At 27.9% G+C, this 11,502-nt stretch overlaps 2 protein-coding genes across 4 annotated transcripts; both read right to left on the bottom strand.

Moving 5' to 3' along the window:
- Window positions 1-3,360: 3,360 nt before the first annotated feature.
- Window positions 3,361-7,705, bottom strand: LOC111041682 (gamma-glutamyltransferase 7-like). 3 transcript variants are annotated; one of them, XM_022326042.1, is made up of 8 exons: window positions 7,449-7,705; window positions 5,790-5,944; window positions 5,578-5,729; window positions 5,325-5,510; window positions 5,083-5,267; window positions 4,156-4,380; window positions 4,011-4,092; window positions 3,361-3,920 (listed from the first exon to the last, which is right to left on the bottom strand). In XM_022326042.1, the coding sequence occupies exons 1-8, from the start codon at window positions 7,483-7,485 to the stop codon at window positions 3,449-3,451; spliced, it is 1,494 nt and encodes a 497-aa protein (XP_022181734.1). In that variant the 5' UTR covers window positions 7,486-7,705; the 3' UTR covers window positions 3,361-3,448. The 3 variants fall into 3 exon arrangements, with proteins under 3 accessions (XP_022181734.1, XP_022181735.1, XP_022181736.1); XM_022326043.1 differs by having other exon boundaries at window positions 7,455-7,705; XM_022326044.1 differs by lacking the exon at window positions 7,449-7,705 and having other exon boundaries at window positions 3,363-3,920; window positions 5,578-5,725; window positions 5,790-5,906.
- Window positions 7,706-8,543: 838 nt separating this feature from the next.
- LOC111041683 (DNA-directed RNA polymerase III subunit RPC3) lies at window positions 8,544-10,196 on the bottom strand. The gene has a single exon (XM_022326045.1). The coding sequence runs from the start codon at window positions 10,013-10,015 to the stop codon at window positions 8,561-8,563; it is 1,455 nt and encodes a 484-aa protein (XP_022181737.1). The 5' UTR covers window positions 10,016-10,196; the 3' UTR covers window positions 8,544-8,560.
- Between the last annotated feature and the right edge of the window lie 1,306 nt (window positions 10,197-11,502).

Genomic DNA, 11,502 nt, shown 5'->3' with positions numbered 1-11,502 from the left:
ATGTACATAAACTGTCAAATAGGTTTTCTTTATAGTTCGACGTTATATTATGTCCGTGGTTTAAATAATTATAAAATATAAATGTGTATTAATGTAATTCTACCCCAATCACTGAATAGATGAAATTTCAAATGTTATGAATTATTAATTTCCCCTATAATTCTTTGCGCCAACCCCAAGTGTTTATTTAATTTGAATGATATAATCAAGTTATTTTCGTAATGGCGGTAAAAGTATTTTAAAATGTTCGATAAAAACACATTGGCAATAATAGTTTACTGACAGTGGCGTAACTGAGTTAAGGAACTAAAGAGACAATATAAATTAGTAACAAAAATCCCCGAGCCCTCCCCCCATCAGCTTAAATATATTTTTATTCTATTTGTACTTGATTGTTTATTTTTACACAACTCATAATTAATACTCATTTTATGATTTAGAACAAATCTCAGGTATAGTAGTTTCAACTAGTTTAAGATAGTATCTTTAATCGTAGTAGGTACCCTTATAGATAAATATTATCAACTATTAAGTACCTAGGGTTCATTAATCAATTCAACATACTAATGATCTGATATTCCGACATTATAATTTAGTTGGAATTCGTGGGTATAATACCTTTAAGCTAAGTAATCTTAGAAGTTACAGGTTAGATCAGATAGCAACCATTTAATAATACTGTTCTGATAAGAACTTGTGGGTTCCCTCGAAATAAATCACGAAGAGTTCATGTTAGAAACTTTAAATCCAAATACCAAATCTACTAAACGGATGTTCAAAAACGTAGTTTTTTTTTAAATTTTAACGTAGGTACCTATTATTTAAAAGATCGAAGTCCCCCCCCCCCTTATGTTATGATTATTAAATCCATTTAAGACTTAAGTATTATTATAGTTTAATGAACAACTGATTAATTTAAAGGTTCACTAAAATTGAATGGACCAATCATAGGACACTAAATCATGTTCAAGCGACCATTATTTGGGTGATGCTGACTATTGATTCATCAAATGTTTAGTGATTCTTTATGAGACCATTAGACCAATGACCATGCATGGCTGTTTAACTACTTAAAATGTAATAATATTAAATAGAATTTTAGATTCTGAGCGATCATTCTCAATTGATCTTATAGTCATGTTTTTAAAAAAAAAAATTTTGTATGTAAATGTGTAATGACAAGCGTCAAGCAGTTGAAATAATGATTCGATTTTCAACTTCAGTATATTTTGAAATTTTCCAGCGGGAAAGAAATTAGTAGGTGCATTTGGGAAGAGTCAAATCATGAAAGAAGTAGCTTTCTAATGCGCCGGGAAAAAAACAAAAAAAAAAATTTTAAAAAAACGGAAATTTTTACTCAAAATCGATATTGCAGGTTTTAGGTGTAACTCTTAAAAAAAATACTTTAGATAGGTACATAAAAATTCCACTGAACGTTTGTATTAGCATTTTCTCATACAATATTTTAAATTATGTTGTCCTATTAATAAGACATTGATTTTTATAAGTTTTTTTTAAATGCTAATGTCCTGTGCATGATTTGGAATAAAATTGGGAGGACTCAACAGACGTTGGATAAAAGAGCGTTCCCACAAAATTAACCATCACCTTACCGCTGGGGAGAAACCCCCACACCCGCTTCAGCAACAATCACATTCAAACAATATTAAATTTGTTCTACAAATATAAAAATGAAAAAATACACTTATTTATTAATTACCAATGACTGAAAACTGTTAAGTTTCATGATTCTATGTCAAAAATAGATCCTACTGCAGTCCAAAACTGCAATGAACTGACCCAACGAGTTTGTTGCATGTAACTGAATTTTTTTTATAGTTATAAGGAAATTTAATAAATATTTTTTTTTTCGTAAATACGAGGTAAAACTGTATGACTATTATATTTTGCATTAGAAAAACTGATAATTTTCTTATTCACTAGTAAAAGTTGCGCTCCCAGCTTTCCGTTTCAAAAAAAAACAGAAGGGGGATGCTCCATAAAAAAACTGAGAAAGAGAACTTCGTCCTCCATGCACCACCTCAAATTAAGCATTGTAAATGTCGATAAAAAAAATTTCATTTAGGTAGGTACTCAAAATACTTGAAAATGTAATTCAAGGTTCCTCATAAGTTGGTCTTAGTAGAAATTTAAAAAAAAGTTAAGCGTAGATTCGTAATAATTTTTTATGAGCGTCTGAAGTTAGAATTTTGATAAAATTCGTAAAAATCACGAAAGTTACAAAATTATTTGTTGGAAATTCATAAAATGTTGTATTTTTTTAGATTTGAAAGTATAAAACGAAGTTCTTCACAAGTTTGTCCTATTTCTTCTTCAAAAAAAAAATATCTATAGGAAAGTCAAATTAGATTTCTATAAGCGTTTAAATTCAAATTTTTACAACATTAAGAATTCTATAACTCGAATTTTCATGGAATGACTTTCTTATTTTGTTGTAGTTCAAAAACGACAAATCGTAGATATTTGACATTTACACCTGATGTTAATTTTATCATTTTCTATACTAGTTAAAATTTTCAAAATTTTTTTACCCAATTTCAGATATTTATAGACATTATCAATTTTCAATTTTTTTAGTTTTTTTTTTTCTATAAATGTCAATAAAATTGTATGTGTTAGCTTAAACACTTGAAAAATTAATTCATAATTGTACTCATATTTTGTTACAATATCAATTCAAAAGTATTTAAAATACATAAGCAAGATTTCATTTTATAAGCATATAATATTTTCAAATTATTTTGTAATTAAAAATTTATAACAATGTTCCGTAAGTAATTCATTCTATAACCAAAAAATCTAAAAAAATATATAAACACAGTATTTGAGTGACAATGCATAGTATTTAAACTAAGAATAATGATTTTAGTTATTTTGTTGTAATTTAAAAATATTATTTGTGGGTAATTGACACTTTTAAAGTATATTATCATATTGTATATGCACAATGACATTTTCAATTAATGCATTGATTCTTGTATACATTTTAACAATTGGATGAAGTTTAGATACAAATTTATAATACCTATGAGCTATTGATATCATAGAAAAAACGATGAAATTATAATGTTAGAATTAAAGCGTTTCATAAATAATATTGTAATTTACAAAAATAGGGTAAGAGTGTAGGACAATATGATTTGTTGTTTAAGAAAAATATATCTAAATTATATGTCATCAGATTTATTTATTTTGATAACAACACTGACCCCACATAAACTTTTAATAATCAATTTTATTTCAAACTTATTTAAAAAAAATTATATGTAGAATTATTATGTATTTATTATACATATTTCAAAATAAAAAAATATATTTTACATAAAATATATAGCACAAATTACAATTAACTATTTAAAACAAATGTATATCATATATAAAAACATAATATTAAACATTTACTTAGAAATTAATTTGTACAGATATGCTATAAAGTATAAGATTTCCCAGATCCACGAGAATCTGAGAAAGCAACAGATCTGTCTTCTTCTTTTTGTACTATATTAGAAGTAGGATAAGGCAAAGTTGCTTCAGATAAACTAAATCCAAAATTTAATAATAATTCTGAAAATTGTTTAGTCATATTATTTGGATATTCTATTGCAACATCATTATTTTTTAAACGAAAACGAGGAATATTATTAACACTTATTATATCTTGTGGGTTTGTTTTTAACATTGATAAAAGTAATTGAGTACCATCACGTACATCAGCAGCACCTGATATTAATCTTCTTCCACATAAATTTCCTGTTTCTACAGCAATAATTGGTAAATGCAACGATGTTACTCGTTCTGTTTGATTTATCATACAATCTTTAAAATTTGAATCCAAAACATTGTTCAATATATAGCCGGAGTTAGTTAAGTTACGGGATCCAAAAACAGAACCAAGACCACTAAGAAACAAATTAAAATACAGATCTGAATAAATATTTTATGAAATAATATAAGTAATAAGTTATAAGGTTTATAGGTATATAATATACCTTATAATCGTTACATAAAGATCAAAAGCATCTGTAGTTGAAACTTGTAATCCTGAATTTTGATTACAATTATCCCCTAAACCTGCAAAAATTATCATAAATTATGTAAAATAATTAAAAGATTTTAAGCTTTTAAATGGCTTACTTTTAAAGCTATTCAATAATGATAGATCTTCAGGATATGTACTAGTATTATTCATTTTACTTAATACTTCCAGTAAAATTGGTCCTCCGGTACCTTTATTGGAAGTTATTATGCAATAGTTCATAAAATTTTGTTTTAATACTGGTAAAATAAGTGGTTGATAGCTAATTACATCATCTGGCTTTAAAGTAGACTTCAATTCTTCAGACATTTCTTTATAAAATTCTTAAAATTAAAAAACAATATTATATTTAAATTAAATATTTTGTATAGATATGTTAAGCTTTAGGTACTGGGTACCACATCAATATAACTTTTGACTAACACCCACATATTATAGTAAAAACAAGTAAATTGTTTAAATATTACATATCGTATCTATATTCCCATAGAACAAAATTACCGCATCAAGTTAAAAATAACTTAGGTCACTTATTTGTCATTTATGGTTCATCCGAGGAAACTCATAAAATACACAAGTTCTATACCCTATTCCAGTGTTCCACCAGCATTTTAAAATTAGAGAAAAAATGATAAAACTTTATTTATCAATTTTATTATTTAAAATAACTAATATGTACTTCTGTAAGCCATTTTGTGTTAAATATCCATTGTTTAGTGTATTATAAAATGTTAAAAACGTACTTAAATAACCTTTTTTTTTCTGCTATTCCCCGAATATCTTATAAAATGTTAAATGTTCTGTCATTTGAAAAAGTTGAACATGAGAAAACATGCCGGTTTTACACACACACCCCCATCACTCTGTTATCAAAACTAGTTCCTCTATGGTAGGGTGTTGCATGGGGATGTGTAGAAAACTGATTTTGGTCGGCCCGTGGCATGATCTCTTGTGGAACAGAGTATATTAAAATATTAAAATACAAAAGATATATTGATGTAGCATTCTTTTATTATGTGGCATACCAATGGGTCCATGCAAAGATATTGAGGTGAGAGTTTTTATAAGACCATTTGGTGCTTTAACTATTTGACCAGGTAAACTATTTGATATTGTGGATAACCAACGTTTAAGGTTATCATCTTCAACTAACTTAGTGGTATTCTGATTAATTGCTTCAAGTAAACTAGTTGTGACAGTTATGCCTATCCTAAAGAAATTACAATAATTTTGTATACATACATTTAGTAAATTTTGCCTTTCTTACTTTGCTAGGTTTATGGAAGGTTCAACTAGTGTCTTCCAAGGAAGAACTCCATATTTTACATTAGCATAAAACAATCCTGCTAAAAAACCTGGTACTCCAATAATATTATCTGAACTATGTGTAGCTCTAAAATCAATTGTATTTCCTATACCAGTTCGATGATCGTATACCACCATAACACCACTTCTAAAAAGAGAATTAGATAATTTAAAAATAATTATACAGTATTTGAGCTATATATTATTTTACTTGCCCTCCTAATCCTGAAAGATGAGGAAGTACTACAGAGTTGCATAAGGTAGTAGTAATTGCTGCATCAACTGCATTACCACCCATTTTAAGCACATTAATTCCATATTGAGAGCATTGATCATTATCACTTGCTACATTTCCATGAGGTACTAACTTTCAAGTTAAAAAGATCTTAATTTAATTTTTTACTACATAAATTTAAACTTATCATACCTGATTTGACCCAACATGAATGTGAATTAATAAAATAAATAATAATCCAATGCAAAATACCATACAAAATCCTACAATAAATTTAAGTAGAGCTTTTTCATTGTTATTTTTAGCATAAAGTGGTGTCTTTTCACTACCATCAGGATCATATACAGCTGAAATATTATAAAGTTCAAATATAAATAATAAATAAGTATATTAAACAAATAGGTATTGGCTTAAATTGAATTATATTTAATCAATTTTAAGTTAAAAAATAAAAATTATAGAACTAACTATTGCACAAAAAGATTCAGTCACATTTTTTTCAAAACAACTATAAAATATAAGTATATTAGTCATGAATATAAATCAAGAATTAATACGGTAATTAATAAGTATTGCAAGAACCAATTATTTGTAAAATTGTTTAATTTATGTTTTTTTTTAAAAATTTTGGTGAAAATATCTTGGACTAACTCTAGATCGTAGATTAACTTGCCCCCCCCCCCCCATATTAAGTCTAAACGACTAAACTCAAACTCTCGATTACGCATTCTAAAAACATTTATTAACAATAACAAATACACTAATATCAACATAAAAACTGCTTATATATAAATCTTTAATCAAATCAGTCTGTACATATGGTATACAGTTATGGGGTAATGCAAAAAAATCAAACGTAAATAAAATACAAACATTTCAAAACAAAGCACTCAGGAAACTTTTAAATGCTCCTCCTTACGTCTCAAACCACACTATTCACACTGATCTAAAAATGAAATTGGTACACGAAGAAGCTATAGCTCATTACCGACACTTCCACAATCGTCTTTACTCTAATAGCAACCCGTTTATACGAAATCTCGCTAATTTTTCTATTCCTAGAAACCCACACAGACGTTTAAAACGAAAATGGTGTCGTGACCTACTTGTTCACACCCCTCCCATCAACTAATCCAAAATCAGAGCTTCAGTTGTTTAACTAATTTTACAAAAAAAAAAAAATCAATATTGAGTGTCATTAGTGGATGACTTCTCACGTCAAGCGTATCATGTGTAATTTACTCTAACCATATAAACTTATTGTGCCCCTAAGGTATAGATTGTTTATTTCAAATAAAAATAAAAATAAAATTTGGTGAAGACAGGAAAATATTCAGCTTAACTTGCAACATTAATTAGTATTTAAATATTTAAATATGTACATATATTAATAAAATAATCTGGTTTGAAATTTAAATAATTATAATTTTTTTAACAACATGAATATATTTTCTAAATACTTTTTAATATTCAATAAGTTTAGTTATTAAGTCATTTAGTTATATAGACTATAAATCTAAATTTTTAATCTCTTGATTTATCACTTTGAACCAGCAATAGAAGTTATTGTTATTACGTAAAATAGAGATAAAAGCATTTTAGGTATTGATTACAAACTAGGAAGTAGGTACGGTAGCTATTTAATACAATTTTAAAATTTTTTTGATATCAGGGTACCTATCTACAGTTCAGACCAAGGTAATTATAATATTATAATTACCTTGGTTCAGACTATGTTATACCTATGTAAGCTGAAAGAATTAAGTAATCAATACATTTTTTAATTCAATAAATATAGTTTTCAATGGTGTAATCGAGATAATTAATGACGATAATAAAATAAACCCATACACTGACTGGAAAATTTATCAATTGTGTCGCCATCCATCGTAGACTATTTTCTCACATCTCCATCGTATTATATATATTCCTCAAAATAACAAATGAACAATTAATTTAAGTATTTATTATAAAATAGAATAAAATCGATCACTCAATTACTGACTACCGAGACCAGAGTACATAGATCTTGATTCTCGACTGATCTCCTCGAAATACGATTTAAGATACCACATTACCACTACACTATCACGGAATATATAAATATTATATACATTTTTTGTTATCAGTTTTGTCTTACGACCGTGTCGTGTCTCGTGTATGCAAAATTGTTAAAACTGTTGTTATATCTATTATCTGCATTTTGCAAGAATTTGTATAATTTTATGCCCGTCATTGCACGACTGCACTATTATTTTTTCTAGCACGACGCGCTTCCACATCATGTCTAGTATACTACGTATTGTACTACTATGTGTATTGGAAACATTTCTTAACACTAAAAACTTCGGTCACAGATATAAAACATGAAAAACTAAATTAACTTATATATCTGTGACATGACTGACACCAATGACACCATCAAGATTTTCAAGAAGAAAAATTCGATACGTATCGATACGAAATAGTTACGTACCACCTCGTATCGGAGTTTGAGTCCGATACGGGTCGGTACGTATCGATTGTATATTGCACGTGTAACATCTTGAACGCTCAAAATTGACCCGATACGTACCAATACACTCCTAATTCTTTGTTGAAAATCTTGCATGTTTATTTGGTACATAGAGATGTCCTATCCATGAACATCCTCTTTATCGTCTTATGCTCATATCCTTGTGTATATTATTATCTAAGCTACTAGGTTAAATAATTAATATTCTCTAATATATTCTAATAGCCTAATAATTATTTTATTCTGTGCTAATACTCTATACTTTAATCATGGATAACAAATTTTAAATTTGGGACACCCCACATCCATCAAAATATATTATTTATAGTTCACATTTCACGGTTCTTGAAAGTCGGTTAAATGCAATCTAGCCATAAAGGAATGAAACAAAATACCTAGTTAAGTGTAGTTTACAATAATTTTAACACAGATATAGAAACGTAATTATTTATTTAATAGTTTCATTGTATCGTTTATAAGAATGGAATAAAAATAAACACACGTCTAATCTCATAATGTTTAGCTGACACTTGCGCAACAGTCTGTTTATTGAGTCCAGCAATATTCGTTCACTTGGTGAAAATAAATTGTCCATAGCCTCTTCAAAAAAATCCTTGTCGGCTTCTTGTTTATCTTGTAATCCTTGAACCATACCATCAAATCGAGCTTTATTTTTTAGTAATCTCTTGTTATCTTCACAAGTCTTAAATTTCCACATCATGCAGTTCCCAATCATTTTTAATATTTCTTCTGTTAATTCTTGATGTAGTTGACGTTCATTTAAATGATACAAATAAAAAGATTTCCCATCATTTCTACCTAAACGAGTATTTGGTTTTCTTAATTCTTGAACTTGGAGATAATTATTCATAAATAGTTCAGATGTTAATGTTTTTGTTTCACGGTCTGGTATTAAAGCAGTTTGTTGGAGACGTTCAAGTTCTAGGAGTTTGTTGCTCCTAGTCGCTCTGAATAACCTTGCAGAACTTTCACCGAACTTATAGCTTACTACTTGGTCCATTATTGAATCATTTAAACAATTTATTATCTGCTTAAAATTAACAGTTATGTTGCACATTGTACCATACGATTTACATAAAAATTTAGTAGGGTCTTCTTCTATCATTGTTATATATTCTAATAAATAATTATGACCAACAGATAAATTACTTCTAATTAATTGCAATGATATAGGGTTTGAAACTGGTGCACTACTGTCAGCACATTGACTTAATATTGTTGACATTACTTCTCCTACAATTGTATCATCAAATGTTCTTACAACAGCATCTTTAATGATTTTATTTCTCATGTCTTGATGAAATTTATTGAAATTAAGAGTAAACAAAATTTTTTTCTCGTCTTTTTGATTTTTTGTTGGTGGTGTAAATATTTTATTTTGTTTAACTTCAGTCCAAACAACATATGTGGGTGTTCTTTTAAAATATTCATTTCTAATTAATTCAATACCCTTTTCCCAATAATTATTGTACAAATCATCGGTTTCATTCTGTAATTTAATACATTCACTGACAATTTTTGATAAAGAAGCTCGACCAAGACAAAGTAAAGTTTCAACAAGTTCCTCGTATGGATTGCCAAATTTTCTCTTAATAATAGATAAATATTTTGGGTACCTTAAAATCATTAGAATATTTTCCATATTCAATTTGTATTCTATTTGTACTGAGTGGACATTACAAATTGCCGATACAAAATTGAACTGTAATAAAACAATTATAGTTTCCTGTATCAAGTGCCGAGGATATTTTCCATCCAACATGGTACTTAAAGTCATTAGGGATTTCTGACCCCATTGTAGAGGTTTTGCAATTTCAGAAATGTCTTGACCAAAATAATCACGCAAAATAGATGTACAAATACGACAATAGTCGGATGACATATTAATCTTATTTCAAAATACTAATTATAATTTTTTTAAATAACCAAATTATCACTAATATTATTTAATATTATGCCAAACGCCGCACGTGTACACAATTTTTTATAAATTAAACTATTTTTGTCAAAACTCAGAAATTATGATTCTATCTTAGAGTACAACTAGTGATGGGCATAATCGAGTGAACATAATCGAGTTACTCGATTGTTGATAATAATCGAGATATCTCGATTATTAAAATAATAATCGATTATGTAACCGAGTGATTTTTCACTCTAACTATAGTAACTCGAGTACTCGTTACTCGACTACTGAGGTACCTTATTCGAAACTTTATTTTTAGAATCCTAAGTTCAAAACTCCGAACAGGGTAAACGGTAAAAACTAAAGAATTGAATGAATAATATTTTATATTAGTCATTACTTAATATTTATATTTTAATCATGGTGCACTATGTTATTATTATTGTTGTGTACGGTGTACGTTATTTCATAGGAATACCTGCTTTCAGCGTCTCATATCAAGTAAAAATGACTTAAACTGCAATAAATTCCGCGTATTGGCGATAAAGTAGCCTGATATCTTTAGATATGATACCTGTTTGTTATCTAGCGGTATAACAATAAACTTTGAATCCGTATACATTTTACTGAATAATATGCGGCATAGAGTGCCGTCGTGCTGGTGCCCGAGGGTTAATATCCGTTTAAATAAATATATTACATCATATAATAAAAAGTGTACAAATAAAAAATACTATAGGCGAAGCATTTAAAACTACCTTAATAGATGTAGTCAATCGGCGATTGGGGCATTTAGAAAAGAATAAGATTGTTGCAAAAGCAACATTTTTGGATCCTAGATTTAAAAAAACTGCTTTTGGATTACTCGAAAATGCTAATAATGTACAAAAATGGATATCAGACGAACTAACACCGATGATAATATGTGCAAATAACGATATTTATAATACTGAAGTAAATAAAATTCAGTCTACAACAACAGCATCAACTTCTGATACAAGTAATTCAATTTGGGATCATTTTGATAATAAAGTTTCACAAGTTCAATCTTCGTCGAGTCCATCTACAACTTCAACTTTGATTATTCGCCAATATTTAGAAATGCCACTGTTGGATAGGAAAAAAAAATCCATTACATTTCTGGAAGCAGCATAAAAATACCTTTCCAGAGTTATATAAAATGCAACTGAAGTATTTATGTATACCGGCTACATCAGTTCCTTCGGAACGAGTATTTTCAAAAACGGGGCAAATAACTAACGACCGTCGGAGCAGATTAACTTCAAAAAATCTAGATTATATAATTTTTTTAAATAGTAATTTAAATTTTTTTAAGTAATTACAATTGTTAAATTTATTAGTAACTATTATTATTTATGTCTAAAATAATTTGCCAGGTTAACGTTTAAAATGTTTAAATAAAAAATGAGATTATGATTTATGCACATTTTTATTTATATTGA

This window comes from Myzus persicae, unplaced genomic scaffold (genome assembly GCF_001856785.1).
Source record: "Myzus persicae strain clone G006 unplaced genomic scaffold, MPER_G0061.0, whole genome shotgun sequence".
Classification (NCBI taxonomy): Eukaryota; Metazoa; Arthropoda; class Insecta; order Hemiptera; family Aphididae; genus Myzus; species Myzus persicae.
The sequence above is the reverse complement of the archived record's forward strand: the minus strand, read 5'-3'. Positions and strand labels throughout refer to the sequence as shown.

Bases quoted from the DNA above. Each gene is read 5' to 3' on its own strand.
- LOC111041683 (XM_022326045.1), bottom strand. From the start codon at position 10,015: ATGTCATCCGACTATTGTCGTATTTGTACATCTATTTTGCGTGATTAT.
- LOC111041682 (XM_022326042.1), bottom strand. From the start codon at position 7,485: ATGGATGGCGACACAATTGATAAATTTTCCAGTCAGT. The intron at 5,511-5,577 runs GCAAGTAAAATA...TTCTCTTTTTAG, and splicing joins CATCTTTCAGGATTAGGAGG to AAGTGGTGTTATGGTGGTAT. The intron at 4,093-4,155 runs GTAAGCCATTTA...TAATTTTTGCAG, and splicing joins ATTATTGAATAGCTTTAAAA to GTTTAGGGGATAATTGTAAT.